Here is a 21,723-nt window from a genome sequence, read left to right on the forward strand (position 1 = left end):
CCTCCCCACAGTCATTTTCTCCTTTTTTAATGAAAATATATGTACAAAAGTGCTTCTTGTTTCTATGCAGAACAAGTGTCACATCGAAATACGTCCCTGAGAAAAGGGTAAACCCTAACCCACACAACAAAGGTTCCAGCTTAGAGTTCAGTATGTTGTTCTCTGCTTTTGCGAAGTCAACCCGTCAGACAAGCACAATAAAAGCACAACAAGCAGACATTTAAAATCCCCTGGTGGGGTGACTGCATGAAACAAGTCCATCAAGCACCATCAAATACTGTTTCTGTCTTTGTGCTCTCTTGCCTGTGATCTCCTCTCTCTCACTGTGTCTCCTGTCCTGTGCTTGTTCCTGAGTGAGTCTCTGGCGTGGTTTCTCCTGCTGCAGACGGACAGACGGTCAGACGACACAGCGTGTGAAATAAATGAAGCAGAGACAGCAGATGAAAACTGTCCCGGACACGGTCTCACACAGAAACTCCCACAGGGGCGAGAGGGGAGGACAGAGATTCTGTAAAACACCTCAGGGGAATAAAACCAAAAACACATGATCACAATTAACGCAAAACAACACCAAACGCAGAGCAAGAGGAGAGCTGGAGGTAGAAAGGCACACTGGCGCCCCCTGCCTGCGGGGCAGCTGTACTGCATGGGGCAGTCCCCGACGCGGAGCCGCTGTGAGCTGATCACACCGGCAGGAGTGACACTGTCCATCCTGTCACGGCTCTGACGGGGACAGTTTGTCGGGAGGAAAGAGACTAATTCAGTTCGGGGAAGCAGGAGGGCGGCTGAGGAGCACAGGGACACGAGAGTCCGGATCCGCAGCTGTCCGGTCCGCTCCGGGTTTGACAGGGCCGAGAAAGAGACGCCGTTCGAGGGGTTCAGCCTCCACCTGGGGACCCCGAAACGAGGGTGCGGGAGAGGGAACAAGGAGGAGCGATGGAGAGGCCGGGGCTGCTGGGGTCCGCGCGCGAGGAAGGGGGGTGCGGCCCCAGTGGTAGTGTTAGTGCGGCATTGTTAGTACTCTGGGGAGGGGGAGGAGTAGGTGGCTGGGCGTGGTCCGGCCCGGCCAATCAGGGGGCCAGGTTGGCCTGGGGGGGGGGCGGGGCACTGCCAGATGATCATGTGACTGCGCTCGGCGCGCCGGAGCAGGGGGTCCGCAGAGCCGTCCGCGCCGTCGCCCCCATCGTCCCCTGAAAGACAGGGAGGGCAGACAAGGGTCGGGTCAGGCAGGACCGCGCGAGAGACGGGCAACGACAGACAGCGCCCCCCTCCCCCGGTCAGGCTCGGCGGTGGAACTGCGGGCCGATGACGGGAGACTCACCGATGCGGAAGTTGATGTAGCCCTCCCCTCCACTGAGGACCAGCTGAGTCGGAGCACCTCCTGCAGCCAGAGAGGGGTTGATGCACCCTGAGAGAGAGAGGGGGCAGGTCAGGACCAGCACGATCGGCAGAGCGAGGCTGAGGAACCAGGACACACAGATCAGGAGAGGAGGAGAGGAGCGCCGGCTCACCGGGGGCGGTGATGATGAACCGCACGTCCTGGCGGTGACCGTGGTAACACAGCTGGGCCCCCGCCAGGGAGCAGTATGGGATATCGGAGGACTGAGCGCCTGGGGAAGACGAGAAAACTTGTTAACCGCTGAGTCATGATTCAAAGTTATGATTAAGTGCCTGTGGTGAAAAAAAGAACCGGCCACAGCCTTTCACAGAGTGAAACTGAAAATACGTCTGAATACGGCAAGACGTCTGAATACGTCTCAAATCATAGGCAGTGGAAAATCACCGCTGGCGTCTTCCGTGATGAGGGGAAGATACTCACTGCGACTGACAGGCATGGCAAAGATGGCGCCACTTCCTGTCCCCACCCACAGACGTCCACAGGTGAGGGAAAGGGAAGAGATCTGGAGTGGAGAGAGAGAGAGGAAAGCAGGACCTAAAAGACAGAGAGAGAGATTAACACTGACTCTGACCCCAGAGACACTCCTCACACACAGAGATTAATACAGACCCTAATACAGACCCTAGAGACACTCCTCACACACAGAGATTAATACAGACCCTAATACAGACCCCAGAGACACTCCTCACACACACAGAGATTAATACAGACCCTAATACAGACCCCCGAGACACTCCTCACACACACAGATTAATACAGACCCTAATACAGACCCTAGAGACACTCCAAACACACAGAGATTAATACAGACTCTAATACAGACCCCAGAGACACTCCTCACACACACAGATTAATACAGACCCAGTGTACTGGTAACCAGCGGCGTCAGATCCAGTTCCTGTAGCGGACGTCCCGTCACACAATCAAAAAGCCGGAGGCTGCTCCAAGCGAGCAGAGACGGAGAAAGAGCGCTGAGAGACAGAGAGAGAGAGGTCAGATAAACTGACTGGACACTACAGCACAGCGACACTGACTGACTGACTGGACACTACAGCACAGTGACCCTGACTGACTGACTGGACACTACAGCACAGTGACCCTGACTGACTGACTGGACACTACAGCACAGTGACCCTGACTGACTGACTGGACACTACAGCACAGAGACCCTGACTGACTGACTGGACACTACAGCACAGAGACCCTGACTGACTGACTGGACACTACAGCACAGAGACACTGACTGACTGGACACTACAGCACAGTGACCCTGACTGACTGACTGGACACTACAGCACAGTGACCCTGACTGACTGACTGGACACTACAGCACAGTGACCCTGACTGACTGACTGGACACTACAGCACAGTGACCCTGACTGACTGACTGGACACTACAGCACAGAGACACTGACTGACTGACTGGACACTACAGCACAGAGACACTGACTGACTGACTGGACACTACAGCACAGTGACCCTGACTGACTGGACACTACAGCACAGTGACCCTGACTGACTGGACACTACAGCACAGTGACACTGACTGACTGACTGGACACTACAGCACAGTGACACTGACTGACTGACTGGACACTACAGCACAGTGACACACACCTCCACTCTCCTGCTCTGGCTGTCAATCACAAACACCTGGTTCCAGTAGCCGCACCACAGCCCCGCCCCCGTCGCCAGGCAACAGCGAATGGGCTGCACGGGGGGTGGTCCCAGGGACAGCTTGCCGTGCGACTGGAGATCCCAGCTGCCGTCTGAGGGAGGGAGGGCGAGAGCTGGATTACCGCGCCACACGGGGGGCGTGTCCAGAGAGCTCACCTGCGCGCGCGGCTAGTTCACTGACCACACACGAACCCAGATCTTCCCAGCCTCGGCCCACGAGACTCCAGAGAGCGGGCGGCGGCGGCCACTCACCTGGGCCGCGGGAGAAAAAGGCCAGCGTCCCGTCGGCCAGTCCAGCGATCACCAGGCCCCGGGCGTGGCTGAGACAGGGAGACAGAGCTCACCGCCGGGCCGGACACATCGGGCCGGGACGCGGAGACGGCGGCACAGACACAGGGGACTCACGTGATGGAGTGGACCCCCTCTCTCAGGGTGACGGACTGCAGGCAGCGTCGGATGTCCCCTGCTGCTGGATGGACGAGGACACTGCAGGAGAGGGAGACAGTCTGAGGCTGTGGCCACCCCTCACGCCAGCACACAGGCACCCGCAGGAGAGACACAGCTCCAACAGGGGTGGACACAGAAGAGCCCAGAAACTCACCTGCCATCTTGGGTGCCAATCCACACTGTTCCAGTAGAGGGCGAAGGTGAGCTCTCTACAGGCAAAGAGCAATACAGATTGAGACTGACTGGACACTCCAGTACATGAACACTGCACTGAGAGAGAGAGGGGTTAATACAGACACACTGACTGGACACTCCAGTACATGAACACTGCGCTGAGAGAGAGAGGGGTTAATACAGACACACTGACTGGACACTCCAGTACATGAACACTGCACTGAGAGAGAGAGGGGTTCATACAGACACACTGACTGGACACTCCAGTACATGAACACTGCACTGAGAGAGAGAGGGGTTAATACACACACACTGACAGATGGTATATTTACTGAGAAAGACAGGGTTATAGCTGAACAACACAGCTAATTAGAGAGGAAGAGAAACACTCTGAGAGACTATTATCGTCAACAGGCCCAGACACACATTCTGATTCTTACCAGCAGGTGGCACTGCAGCAATACAGAGGGCTGGGGAGGTGGGCGGGAGAGTGAAGTGATCCACCACATGATTGGACTGTGCTGGGTCAATCACTGTTACGTCACTCCAGGAGGGCGGGCCTGAGACCACCCACACTGAGCACTGAGAGACGGAGTTTATACTAAAAGTTAATACAGTGACCCTGACTGACTGACTGGACACTACAGCACAGAGACACTGACTGACTGGACACTGCAGCACAGAGACACTGACTGACTGACTGGACACTACAGCACAGGGACACTGACTGACTGACTGGACACTACAGCACAGTGATACTGACTGACTGACTGGACACTACAGCACAGAGACACTGACTGACTGACTGGACACTACAGCACAGAGACACTGACTGACTGGACACTACAGCACAGTGACACTGACTAACTGACTGGACACTACAGCACAGAGACACTGACTGACTGACTGGACACTACAGCACAGAGACACTGACTGACTGACTGGACACTACAGCACAGGGACACTGACTGACTGACTGGACACTACAGCACAGTGATACTGACTGACTGACTGGACACTACAGCACAGAGACACTGACTGACTGACTGGACACTACAGCACAGAGACACTGACTGACTGGACACTACAGCACAGTGACACTGACTAACTGACTGGACACTACAGCACAGAGACACTGACTGACTGACTGGACACTACAGCACAGAGACCCTGACTGACTGACTGGACACTACAGCACAGAGACCCTGACTGACTGGACACTACAGCACAGTGACCCTGACTGACTGGACACTACAGTACAGTGACCCCGACTGACTGGACACTACAGCACAGTGACCCTGACTGACTGACTGGACACTACAGCACAGTGACCCTGACTGACTGACTGGACACTACAGCACAGTGACCCTGACTGACTGGACACTACAGCACAGAGACCCTGACTGACTGGACACTACACCACAGTGACCCTGACTGACTGGACACTACACCACAGTGACCCTGACTGACTGGACACTACAGCACAGTGACCATAACTGACTGACTGGACACTACAGCACAGAGACACTGACTGACTGGACACTACAGCACAGTGACCATAACTGACTGACTGGACACTACAGCACAGAGACACTGACTGACTGACTGGACACTACAGCACAGAGACACTGACTGACTGACTGGACACTACAGCACAGAGACACTGACTGACTGGACACTACAGCACAGAGACACTGACTGACTGGACACTACAGCACAGTGACCCTGACTGACTGACTGGACACTACAGCACAGAGACACTGACTGACTGGACACTACAGCACAGTGACCCTGACTGACTGACTGGACACTACAGCACAGTGACCCTGACTGACTGACTGGACACTACAGCACAGTGACCCTGACTGACTGGACACTGCAGTCCTGCTCGTCACTGAGAGACGTGGAGCGCTGGTCAGCCCTGATTTCTTACCGTTTGGTCACCGGAGATGTCTGGAGTAACAGCAGCAGCACAAGTCAGCTGTGAAGATGGACAGAGGGACAGTGTGACGATTAGTATGACTGCTATGATCCCAGTAATCGCTGTAATATCACTGCTGCCTGCACACACTGGGACAGCCTGGCTCACTGGACGGGCATCGTTATTAATTAATTAATTAATTAGCACCAGGGCTACTGCCGGACCTTGGAGGTGGAGTCCTTCTGATCCAGGAGCCGGAGCTGCACCAGGGCCGGGACCTCGCTCACGCCGGAGGACGGAGGCGCCGGCGAGCCCTGCAATCAGCACAGGGTTAGAGCCCAGAGAAGCCGCCGAAACGAGGGGAGGGCGGGGCAGGAGCGCTGGGAGGGGTGGGGCAGGTACCTGCTCGGCGGGGGGCACGCTCCAGCCGTGGATCTGACGCTTTCCCAGCATGCTCCACACATGCGAGCGGATGTCGCGGTACAGCTCTCTCCTCCTGAGACGCGGAGAGAAGGACTCTGGAGACGAGTCGCTGAGAGAGACCAGGACAGAGAGGAATTAAATGGAGATTAATACAGACCCTTATATAGACCCTAGAGACACACCTCACACACAGAGATTAATACAGGCCCTAGAGACACTCCTCACACACAGAGATTAATACAGACCCTAATATAGACCCTAGAGACACACCTCACACACAGAGATTAATACAGGCCCTAGAGACACTCCTCACACACAGAGATTAATACAGACCCTAATACAGACCCTAGAGACACACCTCACACACAGATTAATACAGACCCCAGAGACACTCCTCACACACAGAGATTAATACAGACCACAGAGACACTCCTCACACACAGAGATTAATACAGACCCTAGAGACACACCTCATACAGAGATTAATACAGACCCTAATACAGACCCCAGAGACACTCCTCACACACAGAGATTAATACAGACCCTAGAGACACACCTCATACAGAGATTAATACAGACCCCAGAGACACTCCTCACACACAGAGATTAATACAGACCACAGAGACACTCCTCACACACAGAGATTAATACAGACCCTAATACAGACCCTAGAGACACTCCTCACACACAGAGAGTAATACAGACCCTAATATAGACCCTAGAGACACTCCTCACACACAGAGATTAATACAGACACTAATACAGACCCCAGAGACACTCCTCACACACTGAGATTAATACAGACACTAATACAGACCCCAGAGACACACCTCACACACAGAGATTAATACAGGCCCTAGAGACACTCCTCTCACACACAGAGATTAATACAGACCCTAGAGACACACCCCACACACAGAGATTAATACAGGCCCTAGAGACACTCCTCTCACACACAGAGATTAATACAGACCCTAGAGACACACCTCACACACAGAGATTAATACAGTCTCTAATACAGACACTAGAGACCCAGTAATTTACCTGGTGTGCGTTTGATTGACAGCTGGTTGTCTGGAGGAGCCAATCGTTGAGGTGGCTGGAAGAGGCGGGGCAGTCGAGAGGGGAGGGGCAACAGTCTTTAACGCATTGGTGGGCGGAGCCAGTGGGTCTTTCTTCAGTCCAAATAAGCGATGAAAGCTGAGAGGGATCGAGAGGCAAAGAGAAATACTTACCAGAACTCTTGTATTTGCTAGAATAAATAGACGTATCTGTGTCTGGGAAGGGCCTCTGTATCTACAGGTATCTGCGTCAGGGGTGGGCCTCTGTATCAACAGGTATCTGTGTCTGGGGTGGGGTCTCTGTATCTACAGGTATCTGTGTCTGGGGTGGGGTCTCTGTATCTACAGGTATCTGTGTCTGGGGTGGGCCTCTGTATCTACAGGTCTCTGCGTCTGGGGTGGGCCTCTGTATCAACAGGTATCTGTGTCTGAGGTGGGGTCTCTGTATCAACAGGTATCTGCGTCTGGGGTGGGGTCTCTGTATCTACAGGTATCTGCGTCTGGGGTGGGGTCTCTGTATCTACAGGTATCTGCGTCTGGGGTGGGGTCTCTGTATCTACAGGTATCTGCGTCTGGGGTGGGGTCTCTGTATCTACAGGTATCTGCGTCTGGGGTGGGGTCTCTGTATCTACAGGTATCTGCGTCAGGGGTGGGCCTCTGTATCAACAGGTATCTGTGTCTGGGGTGGGGTCTCTGTATCTACAGGTATCTGTGTCTGGGGTGGGGTCTCTGTATCTACAGGTATCTGTGTCTGGGGTGGGGTCTCTGTATCAACAGGTATCTGTGTCTGGGGTGGGGTCTCTGTATCAACAGGTATCTGTGTCTGGGGTGGGGTCTCTGTATCTACAGGTATCTGCGTGTGGGGTGGGGCCTCTGTATCTACAGGTATGTGTGTCTGGGGTGGGCCTCTGTATCTACAGGTATCTGTGTCTGGGGTGGGGCCTCTGTATCTACAGGTATCTGCGTCTGGGGTGGGGTCTCTGTATCTACAGGTATCTGCGTCAGGGGTGGGCCTCCTCTGTATCTACAGGTCTCTGCGTCTGGGGTGGGCCTCTGTATCTACAGGTATCTGCGTCTGGGGTGGGGTCTCCGTATCTACAGGTATCTGTGTCTGGGGTGGGCCTCTGTATCTACAGGTATCTGTATCTGGGCCTCTGTATCTACAGGTATCTGTGTCTGGGGTGGGGTCTCTGTATCTACAGGTATGTGTGTCTGGGGTGGGCCTCTGTATCTACAGGTATCTGTGTCTGGGGTGGGGTCTCTGTATCTACAGGTATGTGTGTCTGGGGTGGGCCTCTTTATCTACAGGTATGTGTGTCTGGGGTGGGGCCTCTGTATCTACAGGTATCTGTGTCTGGGGTGGGGCCTCTTTATCTACAGGTATCTGTGTCTGGGGTGGGGTCTCTGTATCTACAGGTATGTGTGTCTGGGGTGGGGTCTCTGTATCTACAGGTATGTGTGTCTGGGGTGGGGTCTCTGTATCTACAGGTGGGGCCACGCTGTCTGTCTGCACAGCACCAGGTATTCCATGGTCCCTCTCACCTCCTCCAGACACTCTTCTTCTCCTCCACTCCTGTCTTTTCCTCTCTCGTGGCTCTGCAGGAGGAACAGAAGGACAGACGCAGGACAAGAGCAATCCGTCAGGTGGACAGGGGGACAGACTTCCGGACACACAAGAGCAGTGAAGCACAGTGACATCGGGCAGAGACTCAGGAGAGAGACTCAGGAGAGAGACTCAGGAGAGAGGAGGGAGAGAGACTCAGGAGAGAGACTCAGGAGAGAGACTCAGGAGAGAGACTCAGGAGAGAGACTCAGGAGAGAGGAGGGAGAGAGGAGGGAGAGAGGAGGGACAGGGACGGAGCAGGACAGGAGACAGAGACCGCACCGGAGCTGCTGTGTGCGCCTCAGGGCGTCCTGCAGGTCGATCAGTTTCTCCTTGTACTGGTTCCTCTCCATCACCACCCTGGCCATCTCCGAGCGGGAGAAGCGCTGGCGCAGGGAGAGTGGGAGGGAGGCCTGCGGGAGAGAGGGGACTGTGACCGCAGTGACCAGAGTGACCGCAGTGACCAGAGTGACCGCAGTGACCAGAGTGACTAACACGACTGCAGTGACCAGAGTGACCAACGTGACTGCAGTGACCAGAGTTACTGCAGTGACCAACACAACTGCAGTGACCAGAGTGACCGCAGTGACCAGAGTGACCACAGAGACTACAAAGACACCAGTCACTACAGTGTCCGCAGGGACCCCCGAGACCGCTGCACACAAGACACACAAACACGTCTGTTTCCTAGAGTTTCCTAGATCTTGAGCTCCTCTCTCACCTCTGGGTCCTCGCTCTGACACTCGTCCAGCTCTTTACGAAGCCTAGGAAACAAGTTGACGGAGAGAGAAGCTCGATTAGTATCATTCACACACATCACTTCTGCAGGCAGCCTCTCAATGCCCACTTTCCAAAGGCCTTGAACTGTCTGGCTGTGGTGCAACAGACCGACAGTTTGAAACACCTCAGTCTTCCGCCTCACAAGTCTTCTCGTACGGGAGATGGGGAGACTGGTCATGAATTCTGCTGCCATCTAGTGTTCCGGAGGTACTACAGCAGCCTGAGATCCTGCTGCCCCCTGCTGGGCACGCTGTGTCACTGCACCACATGCTAAACAAGTGCTGTCCTGCTGACCCCTGTCACGGTGTGTCGCTACAGCCTACAAAAATAAACTTTACTAAGGGCCAGTAAGTGATCATGGGTCAGTAAGTGATCATAAGCTGCAGTGACAGGATCGGGAAAGGTTTGTGGGAGGTACTTCCTGATCGCTCACCGCCTCACTTCCTCCTCCATCTCCTTCAGTTTTCCCTCCAATCGGGCAACAGTCTCCTGGGCAGATCCCACCTCCAGGCTCAGGGCTGCTCTCTCATTGGTCAGTTCCTCCACCCTGGAAATTAAAGCTCTGCGCGCAGTGTCTACCAGCTCACTGAGGCGAAAGGCGAGGCACAGAGGAGGAGACAGAACACAGAAGCCGGTAACTATGAGCCCCGAACTCTACAGCAGCTCAGTGGCAACACCAGTAATAACTCTGAGAACAACGGCTTACTGGGTGGATTTCAGCTCCTCATACTGGGACAGAATTTCCTCTAACTGGTCAACAGAACCTTCAGAGGGAAACAGACAAGAGAAGTTGGGTTAATACAGACACGCTGATAAGGAATCCATCCAGAATGATCTATCAGTGTTTCACATGAACACCCCTCCCCATCAGAGCAGGAGATACTGGAGAGACACTCAGTCCAGCTCCTCTGTAACTTCACATGAACACCCCTCCCCATCAGAGCAGGAGATACTGGAGAGACACTCAGTCCAGCTCCTCTGTAACTTCACATGAACACCCCTCCCCATCAGAGCTAGAGATACTGGAGAGACACTCAGTCCAGCTCCTCTGTAACTTCACATGAACACTCCTCCCCATCAGAGCAGGAGATACTGGAGAGACACTCAGTCCAGCTCCTCTGTAACTTCACATGAACACTCCTCCCCATCAGAGCTAGAGATACTGGAGAGACACTCAGTCCAGCTCCTCTGTAACTTCACATGAACACCCCTCCCCATCAGAGCAGGAGATACTGGAGAGACACTCAGTCCAGCTCCTCTGTAACTTCACATGAACACTCCTCCCCATCAGAGCAGGAGATACTGGAGAGACACTCAGTCCAGCTCCTCTGTAACTTCACATGAACACCCCTCCCCATCAGAGCTAGAGATACTGGAGAGACACTCAGTCCAGCTCCTCTGTAACTTCACATGAACACTCCTCCCCATCAGAGCAGGAGATACTGGAGAGACACTCAGTCCAGCTCCTCTGTAACTTCACATGAACACCCCTCCCCATCAGAGCTAGAGATACTGGAGAGACACTCAGTCCAGCTCCTCTGTAACTTCACATGAACACCCCTCCCCATCAGAGCTGGAGATACTGGAGAGACACTCAGTCCAGCTCCTCTGTAACTTCACATGAACACCCCTCCCCATCAGAGCAGGAGATACTGGAGAGACACTCAGTCCAGCTCCTCTGTAACTTCACATGAACACCCCTCCCCATCAGAGCAGGAGATACTGGAGAGACACTCAGTCCAGCCTCTCTGTAACTTCACATGAACACCCCTCCCCATCAGAGCAGGAGATACTGGAGAGACACTCAGTCCAGCTCCTCTGTAACTTCACATGAACACCCCTCCCCATCAGAGCTGGAGATACTGGAGAGACACTCAGTCCAGCTCCTCTGTAACTTCACATGAACACCCCTCCCCATCAGAGCAGGAGATACTGGAGAGACACTCAGTCCAGCTCCTCTGTAACTTCACATGAACACCCCTCCCCATCAGAGCTGGAGATACTGGAGAGACACTCAGTCCAGCTCCTCTGTAACTTCACATGAACACCCCTCCCCATCAGAGCAGGAGATACTGGAGAGACACTCAGTCCAGCTCCTCTGTAACTTCACATGAACACACCTCCCCATCAGAGCTGGAGATACTGGAGAGACACTCAGTCCAGCTCCTCTGTAACTTCACATGAACACCCCTCCCCATCAGAGCAGGAGATACTGGAGAGACACTCAGCGTGACACTGACAGAGACACAGGCTGACATGACTGCCACTGTCTCTCTCTATGCTCTCTCACCGTGCAGACTGACTCCCATGTCGACACTCTCCAGATATTCCCTGCTGACTCCGGACAGCTCCGCGAACAGCGACTCCGTGTTCCGGCATTCCGACCGGGAATCAGGAATGTCCTGCTTGGGAGTGCTGGGAGGGAAATTTGGATTTCTGCCATTAATTGAGGTAATTATTTCTTTAGAGAGTCATTAATTAACACAAAGACAAGTTCTAGACATTTTCTCAAAACTTAATCCATTTACACAACCTTGAGCCCCAGTATTACAGACACAACCACAGTCACTGCACTGATCTAGAGCCCCAATATTACAGACACGACCACAGTCACTGTACTGATCTAGAGCCCCAATATTACAGACACAACCACAGTCACTGCGCTGATCTAGAGCCCCAATATTACAGACACAGCCACAGTCACTGCACTGATCTAGAGCCCCAATATTACAGACACAGTCACTGCGGTGATCTAGAGCCCCAATATTACAGACACAGCCACAGTCACTGCACTGATCTAGAGCCCCAATATTACAGACACAACCACAGTCACTGCACTGATCTAGAGCCCCAATATTACAGACACAGCCACAGTCACTGTACTGATCTAGAGCCCCAATATTACAGACACAGTCACTGCACTGATCTAGAGCCCCAATATTACAGACACAGTCACTGCACTGATCTAGAGCCCCAATATTACAGACACAGTCACTGCACTGATCTAGAGCCCCAATATTACAGACACAACCACAGTCACTGCACTGATCTAGAGCCCCAATATTACAGACACAGCCACAGTCACTGCACTGATCTAGAGCCCCAATATTACAGCCACAGTCACTGTACTGATCTAGAGCCCCAATATTACAGACACAGCCACAGTCACTGTACTGATCTAGCCCCAATATTACAGACACAACCACAGTCACTGCACTGATCTAGAGCCCCAATATTACAGACACAATCACAGTCACTGCACTGATCTAGAGCCCCAATATTACAGACACAACCACAGTCACTGCACTGATCTAGAGCCCCAATATTACAGACACAACCACAGTCACTGCGGTGATCTAGAGCCCCAATATTACAGCCACAGTCACTGCGGTGATCTAGAGGCCAAATATTACAGACACAGCCACAGTCACTGCACTGATCTAGAGCCCCAATATTACAGACACAACCACAGTCACTGCACTGATCTAGAGCCCCAATATTACAGCCACAGTCACTGCTTTATCATAGAACCAGGTCTAGAAATCAATCAGTTCTTCAGGATGTTTGTGATCTACAGTCTCTCCCTGTGGACAGGCTTTACTAAATTAGACAGGTTAGAAGACCACAGTGAAGCCAGTCGAAACTGGAGAGTCTCAGACTGCTCTGTCAGTGTCACTGGAGTCTGATTATAATCCCAGTGAAGAACTAGTCCAGCTCCGTCCAGTCAGTCCAGTCCAGCCTGGAGAGTCTCAGACTGCTCTGTCAGTGTCACTGGAGTCTGATTATAATCCCAGTGAAGAACTAGTCCAGCTCCCAGTCCAGTCAGTCCAGTCCAGCCTGGAGAGTCTCAGACTGCTCTGTCAGTGTCAGTGGAGTCTGATTATAATCCCAGTGAAGAACTAGTCCAGCTCCCAGTCCAGTCAGTCCAGTCCAGCCTGGAGAGTCTCAGACTGCTCTGTCAGTGTCAGTGGAGTCTGATTATAATCCCAGTGAAGAACTCGTCCAGCTCCCAGTCCAGTCCAGCCTGGAGAGTCTCAGACTGCTCTGGCAGTGTCAGTGGAGTCTGATTATAGTCCCAGTGAAGAACTCGTCCAGCTCCCAGTCCCAGTACCTGGCTTCGATCACCATGTTGCCAAACAGGGCCAGTTCGGGGGTGGAGCTGATGATGTCATGCAGGGGGGACAGAGCCGTCAGCTCCTGCCCTTCCCTCTCGGGCTCCTCCTGCCTGTCCAGCGCCCTGTTGCCCCCGGCGACAGCGGGCTCGGCAGGGGCGGGGGCGGAGCCGGAGCCGGCGTCCTCGCTGGGCTGCACCTGGGGACGGGCCGATACCTCATCATCATCATCATCATCATCAGCCAGCCACCCCTCTAGCTTGTGTTCAGCTCCCAGATCCCAGGAGATCTGCTCCGGGGCCTGGATGTCAGGACTTCGACCACAGCAGCATGTTCCAGACCCCCGCTACCCTTTGTGTGAAGTTGTGCCTCCTGGTCTTAGTTTTAAACACAATGCTAAACATCCCACAGGATCCTGACACTGTCCTGCAGCCATTAACTCATTAACATCCAATCAGAGAGCGCAGACAGACCCAGCTGGCAGAACGAGTACAGAGCAGAGAGAGAGAGAGCAGACAGACCCAGCTGGGAGAGAGAGAGAGTAGACTGCAGCAGAAGTCTGGCTGCAGCAGAACCTGGCACTGCTGGAGCAGTACTGTCAGACCTGGGCACTGACAGTCAATCTGGACAAGACCAGAGTTATGGTTTTCCAGAAGAAAGCCAGACCTCAGGGAAACAGGTACAAATTCACACTGAACAAGAACACATTGGAGCACACATCCAGCTACACATATCTCGGTCTCACCATCAGCTCTTCCGGGAGTTTTGACCTGGCAGTGAAGGCACTGAGGGAGAAGGCACTCAGGGCTTTCTACGCAATAAGAAGGAGGCTCTTCAACATCAGCCCACCAACAAGAATCTGGCTCCAAATATTTGAAAGTGTAATCCAACCCATTGCCCTATACGGCAGTGAAGTTTGGGGTCCCCTCACAGACCAGGATTACACCCAATGGGACAAACACCCCACAGAAACTCTGCACATGGAGATCTGTAGAATCATCCTCCGTGTGCAGAGAAAAACTCCTAACAACGGGTGCAGGGCCGAATTAGGCCAGTACCCACTATTGATAAACATACAGAAAAGAATATTAAAGTATTGGCTACACCTAAAAAACAGCGACCAAAATTCCTACCACCACAAAGCCCTGCTGAGCCAAGAGCTGAGCTCAAAACAGAGCCCCCTGAGCCAGCTGGTCCTGAGGCTCACTGAGCTGAGCCACACCGACACTAACCAGCCTCAGGACAGCACTGCTAGAGCACCACAACCCAGACTCAACCACATCACAGCACAGATCAAACAGCAATATCTCACACACTGGGACACACACACACAAACACAACATAAACTGGAATGCTACAGAACCTTAAACAGACAATACACACTAGCTGAATATTTGACCAAAATAAAAAATAACAAACAGAAACAGACCCTGACGAAGTACAGGCTCAGTGACCACAACCTGGCCATAGAAACTGGGCGACACAGGCAGACCTGGCTGCCCAGAGAGGACAGGCTGTGCTCCCACTGCCAGCAGGGAGAAATAGAGACAGAGGTGCACTTCCTACTGCACTGTGACAGATACTCTGGGATTAGAGAAACATTCTTCCCGAAATTCAGAAATCTAATCCCAGAGTTCCCACACCTGCCAAAACCACAACAGGTCCCAATCCTACTGGGAGAGGGAGGAGGGAACTCAGTTGATCTGGCAGCCCAGTATGTGATCTCCTGTCACAGCCTGAGGAACAGTGAGTCCGTCTCCCAATAATGCTCCAGCTGCCTACAGTATGTCAATATTATATAATATGTCTTTGTTGTAAATGTCTGTAACATGTCTGTAGATTTTATTTTACTTCTATTTTTTGTTTTGTTCTATGTTAATTTTATTATTTTTATTTGCTTTGGCAACACTGATTGTACCCATCGGTCATGCTAATAAAGCACCTTGAATTGAATTGAATTGAATTGAGTAGACAGACCCAGCAGGCAGAACGAGTACAGAGCAGAGAGAGAGAGAGCAGACAGACCCAGCTGGGAGAACGAGTACAGAGCAGAGAGAGAGAGAGCAGACAGACCCAGCTGGGAGAACGAGTACAGAGCAGAGAGAGAGAGAGAGAGCAGACAGACCCAGCAGGCAGAACGAGTACAGAGCAGAGAGAGAGAGAGCAGACAGACCCAGCTGGGAGAGAGAGAGCAGACAGGCCCAGCAGGCAGAACGAGTACAGAGCAGAGAGAGAGAGAGAGAGAGAGCAGACAGACCCAGCGGGCAGAACAAGGACAGAGTTTGCATCACTTTTACCTGAGGAAGGGATGGGGCCTCTTCATAACCCTGGTCTGGTGTGACCTCCGACCCCATGGAACATGAACAACCTCTAAAGACGAACAAAAACAATGATTTACAGATACAGTGCAGTACAGACACCCAGTACAGACACACACAGCACAGTACAGACACCCAGTACAGTACAGACACACACAGCACAGGACAGACACCCAGTATAGACTCACACAGCACAGTACAGACACACACAGCACAGCACAGACACCCAATATAGACTCACACAGCACAGTACAGACACCCAGTACAGACACACACGGCACAGTACAGACACACACAGCACAGCACAGACACCCAGTACAGACTCACACAGCACAGCACAGACACCCAATATAGACTCACATGGCACAGTACAGACACACACAGCACAGCACAGACACCCAATATAGACTCACACAGCACAGTACAGACACCCAGTACAGACACACACAGCACAGTACAGACACACACAGCACAGCACAGACACACAGTATAGACTCACACAGCACAGTACAGACACACAGTACAGACTCACACAGCACAGTCCAGACACCCAGTTTAGACTCACACAGCACAGTACAGACACACACAGCACAGTACAGACACACACAGCACAGTACAGACACACCCAGTATAGACTCACACAGCACAGCACAGACACACACAGCACAGTACAGACACACACAGCACAGTACAGACACACACAGCACAGTACAGACACCCAGTATAGACTCACATGCCACAGTACAGACACACACAGCACAGCACAGACACACACAGCACAGCACAGACACCCAGTATAGACTCACACAGCACAGTACAGACACACACAGCACAGTACAGACACACACAGCACAGCACAGACACCCAGTATAGACTCACACAGCACAGTACAGACACACACAGCACAGCACAGACACCCAGTATAGACTCACACAGCACCGCACAGACACCCAGTACAGACTCACACAGCACAGTCCAGACACCCAGTATAGACTGGTACAGCACAGTTCACACACACACGGGCGAGTGTCTGGGGTCACCTGGCTGGAGAGGGGGGCCGATCGCTGGGCCCCGGCGGCGTCGGTTTCTCCAGCAGGTCCCGATAGCTTCGCAGCACCTGCTCAGAGCGCACGATTCCTCAGATCACAGTCATCACCCCCAACAACAACACCACCGACAACGGCAACAAAGGCAAGAGAAGACAAGACGGCACTGCCGTCACTCTGACGGATGATGACCCCTGACCCCTGACCCCCGCCCCCGTGACCCCTGGCTGACCTTGCTGTGGGTGTGTCTCAGGGCGCTGAGCTCTCGGGTCAGAGCCGACTTCTGCTCCTCCATGGCCACCACTGCAACACAAGAACACAGACAGCTGCAGCAGGGACGCGCCCAGCCCCTCGCCGGGACGCACAGCCGGGGGGGCGGGACACTGACGCTGGTCAGCCTGCTCCCTGGCCTTCTGCTCCAGCGCCCTCTCTCGCCGCTCCCTCTCCCGCTCTCTCCCTCGCATCGCCCGCCGCTCCTGCTCGAAGACGTCGTCCAGCTCCAGGTACTTCTACAGAGACAGAGGGTCAGCACGCCGTACTACACCCCATGGACAGTGCCAAACTTTAAAAGAGGGTCTGTATTAATCTGTGTGTGAGGAGTGTCTCTGGGGTCTGTATTAATCTCTGTGTGTGAGGAGTGTCTCTAGGGTCTGTATTAGTGTCTGTATTAATCTGTGTGTGTGAGGAGTGTCTCTGGGGTCTATATTAGGGTCTGTATTAATCTCTGTGTGTGAGGTGTATCTCTGGGGTCTGTATTAATCTCTGTGTGTGAGGTGTGTCTCTAGGGTCTGTATTAGGGTCTGTATTAATCTCTGTGTGTGAGGAGTGTCTCTGGGGTCTATATTAGGGTCTGTATTAATCTCTGTGTGAGGAGTGTCTCTGGGGTCTGTATTAGGGTCTGTATTAATCTCTGTGTGTGAGGAGTGTCTCTGGGGTCTGTATTAGGGTCTGTATTAATCTCTGTGTGTGAGGAGTGTCTCTGGGGTCTGTATTAATCTCTGTGTGTGAGGAGTGTCTCTAGGGTCTGTATTAGGGTCTGTATTAATCTCTGTGTGTGAGGAGTGTCTCTGGGGTCTGTATTAGGGTCTGTATTAATCTCTTTGTGTGAGGAGTGTGTCTCTAGGGTCTATATTAGGGTCTGTATTAATCTCTTTGTGTGAGGAGTGTGTCTCTAGGGTCTGTATTAGGGTCTGTATTAATCTCTGTGTGTGAGGAGTGTCTCTAGGGTCTATATTAGGGTCTGTATTAATCTCTGTGTGTGAGGAGTGTCTCTAGGGTCTGTATTAATCTCTGTGTGTGAGGTGTGTCTCTGGGGTCTGTATTAATCTCTGTGTGTGAGGAGTGTCTCTGGGGTCTGTATTAGGGTCTGTATTAATCTCTCTGTGTGAGGAGTGTCTCTAGAGTCTGTATTAGTGTCTGTATTAATCCCTGTGTGTGAAGTATGTCGCCAGGGTCTATACTAATCTCTTTGTTTTTGATGTCTCCAGACTCACCTCCTCGCTCTCTCTCCTTCTCCCTCTCTCTGCCTCAAAGCGTAGAACCAGGGCTTCTCTCTCCTCCTTTTCTCTCTCTGCCTCATTCTCTCGCTCTCGTAACTGGGCACGGGTTCGAGCAAGGCTCTCCAGCACAGAGACCAGGGCAGGCAGGAGACACTCCACTGAGCTAGAGCCATGGGCTTCTATCACACACTGAAATAAAGACGAGGGCGAGGCAATTAAGCGCAGGGTTACAGACAAGAGAAGGAAGTCCTTCACATCAACACGGGCTGACTCGATATTCACACTGCCAACCCGACTGGGCACTCCAGTCCATGAACACTGCTCTGAGAGGGGACTAGCAGAGTGAGACGGTCAGTGTACAGTCAGACAGAGTCAGGCCGGGCGATGGCCATGCAGACCTGCAGCTCTGTGTAGAGTCGGCCTGCCTCCTCACTGACGATGTCGGGGTCCAGCTCAAACTCCGTTCCCCCTCCCAGCATGCTGTCAGAGTCCATGCCCGTCCGGCTCTCCGGCTGGCTGTGGCGTCGCCTGCGCGCGGGGGGCAGTGGGGGCGAGGCGTCCAGTCCGTGTCTCTCGGCACCGACCAGGACGCTGGGCCATCTGTCTGCCTCAGCAGGATCTGGAGACACAGGTCACACAGCTCGTTCAGGGGCCATTCTGAAAGGACACGGAGAGGGAGCTGAGCTGCAAGCGCACACTCAGACAGACCCAGAGACAGGTGCAGGAACTGATACAGACAGGCAGACAGACACTGACTGACTGACTGGACACTACAGCACAGAGACACTGACTGACTGACTGGACACTACAGCACAGTGACCCTGACTGACTGACTGGACACTACAGCACAGAGACACTGACTGACTGACTGGACACTACAGCACAGTGACCCTGACTGACTGACTGGACACTACAGCACAGTGACACTGACTGACTGACTGGACACTACAGCACAGAGACCCTGACTGACTGACTGGACACTACAGCACAGAGACACTGACTGACTGGACACTACAGCACAGAGACCCTGACTGACTGGACACTACAGCACAGAGACCCTGACTGACTGACTGGACACTACAGCACAGTGAAAGGTTCAGGTACAGACAGACAGGTACAAGTACAGACTGAAAGGTTCAGGTTCAGACTGACGGACGGAGAGAGAAACACGGACAATATTCCGACATACTTGATTCACTCGAGATCCTCTCTCTCGGGGCCACAGACTAACGCCAGGCTGTATTTCTCCTTCTTTCTGCCTCTCTTTATGTCCTGCTCCCCTTCTCTCCCTCGCCCTCACTCCGGTTCTCTCCTTTCCCGTCTTGTCGTCTTCTGGGTCTTTCCAAGAGACCAGAAGTATCAATTCCACATCCCGGGACCCACGGCCACTGACTGACGCGCCAGGCAGCCAATGACCGGCCACAGCGCCGCCCGTTAGCCAATGGGAGAGGTCTGGAGGCGGGCCCGGGGCGCTTCCGGGATCTCCTCGGCGATTTTTTTAAAGAGTAAAGTTTCCTGAAACTCTACACGACACGTGATCGTGGGCAGGGGCTCATGTGACTCGTCCACGGTGGTGTGTGTGTGTCGGGGGGGAATACCTGTCCACGCGTGGGCGCCTCTCCACTCCGGGAGACACTTCGAGTACAGGAATTAGATTTGTTTTGTCTCTTCATTACTTTTTGTTTACATTGCGACGGCAACAATATATTTTTTTCTCACCAAAAAAACTTTCTAGCACAACAGACATGTTACAAAGAGCACACACTCTTAACAGTGCAATCGCCACTACATTACAAACAACAACAATAATATTCTATAAGAATTCCTCACGCAGATACAGCGCTTCTCTGGACACTCCTCTCAGGGCGCTGGACAGGTATTGGGGATCCCCTCCACCACCGGCAGGGTGTACCCCACCTGTACAATCTCCAGTCCGCTCCCACACTCCAGCTCTCAGTGGGGAGGAGAGCAGAGTGATGGAGCCAGTTCAGAGAGGGGGGTTATTAGGAGGCCATGATGGGTAAAGGCCAGGGGGAAATTTGGCCAGGACACCATGAACTCTGTGGTCATTAACAATCCAGGGGCGTCTCTCGTGAAGAGTAGGGGTGTCACCCCGGTGTCCAGGCCACATTTCCCCCTGGAGCTATTTTGATTCTGACAGGTATGGGAATTTGGCGATTAGATTTGTTATTATTACTGTATTACTGTATGAGTGGAGTGTCCAGCAATTCCTAATGAATGATGATTACAGCAGCCATATCACCATATCATATAGCCATATCAGCCAGCAGCCATATCACCCTGCAACTCACAACTGGCAACCCACTGAAGCTAAGCAGGTGTGAGCCTGGTCAGTACCTGGATGAGAGACCTCCTGGGAAAAACTAAGGCTGCTGCTGGAAGAGGTGTTAGTGGGGCCAGCAGGGGGCGCTCACCCTGCAGTCCATGTGGGTCCTAATGCCCCAGTATAGTGACGGGGACACTAGACTGTAAACAGGTGCCGTCCTTCGGATGAGACGTAAAACCGAGGTCCTGACTCTCTGTGGTCATTAAAAATCCCAGGGCGCTTCTCGAAAAGAGTAGGGGTGTAACCCCGGTGTCCTGGCCAAATTTCCCATTGGCCCTTACCAATCATGGCCTCCTAATAATCCCCCTCTATGAATTGGCTACATTACTCTGCTCTCCTCCCCACTGAGAGCTGGTGTGTGGGGAGCGTTCTGGCGCACTATGGCTGCCGTCGCATCATCCAGGTGGGGCTGCACACTGGGGGTGGTGGAGGGGATCCCCATTACCTGTAAAGCGCTTTGAGTGGAGTGTCCAGAAAAGCGCTATATAAGTGTAAGCAATTATTATTATTATTATGATTAATCTCAGATTTCTCGCAGCGCGGAGAAAGGACGTGCCCTCTGGCGTGCGATACTTCCTTCTGGCCACTGGGTGGCAGCAGAGCGGCGCTTTGCTGAGCTGAAGAGGCCGCCGAGGAGCCGGGGGGCCGTCACTGAGGGCAGATGCCCACCCCACAGATACCCCCGCCCCGGGCAACACACGGACACTCGGGATCAGAGCGGCGGAGGGGGAGAGAGGCAGGGGGCGCGCCGGGGCGCGGAGAGTAGGAGCCGGGGCGAGGGAGAGTGAGACAGGGGGTCGGGCCCAGTGGGAGAAGTGGACTGGTGGAGGCAGTGGGGGTCAGGGTGGTGTGATTGTCGCCATGGCGACAGGACACACACACACACTCTCTCTCACACTCCAGGCCCGCGCCAAGG

At 53.2% G+C, this 21,723-nt stretch overlaps 1 protein-coding gene across 1 annotated transcript; it reads right to left on the reverse strand.

The window, feature by feature from the left end:
- Positions 1–11: 11 nt before the first annotated feature.
- Positions 12–19,862, reverse strand: LOC107075760 (C-Jun-amino-terminal kinase-interacting protein 4). Its single transcript, XM_069182583.1, is given in 29 exon segments — positions 12–1,190; positions 1,322–1,408; positions 1,512–1,610; positions 1,820–1,933; positions 2,261–2,337; positions 2,339–2,370; positions 3,017–3,168; positions 3,329–3,396; positions 3,482–3,562; positions 3,678–3,732; positions 4,138–4,279; positions 5,631–5,678; positions 5,843–5,932; positions 6,021–6,150; positions 7,086–7,241; positions 8,645–8,698; positions 8,988–9,118; positions 9,427–9,469; positions 9,919–10,071; positions 10,192–10,249; positions 11,776–11,900; positions 13,597–13,796; positions 15,895–15,967; positions 16,956–17,032; positions 17,194–17,264; positions 17,350–17,470; positions 18,455–18,649; positions 18,859–19,117; positions 19,650–19,862. Coding segments are annotated over 28 exon segments (2,904 nt in total). The 5' UTR covers positions 18,955–19,117; positions 19,650–19,862; the 3' UTR covers positions 12–1,014.
- Positions 19,863–21,723: the final 1,861 nt, after the last annotated feature.

Source organism: Lepisosteus oculatus, chromosome 23, assembly GCF_040954835.1.
Source record: "Lepisosteus oculatus isolate fLepOcu1 chromosome 23, fLepOcu1.hap2, whole genome shotgun sequence".
Classification (NCBI taxonomy): domain Eukaryota; kingdom Metazoa; phylum Chordata; class Actinopteri; order Semionotiformes; family Lepisosteidae; genus Lepisosteus; species Lepisosteus oculatus.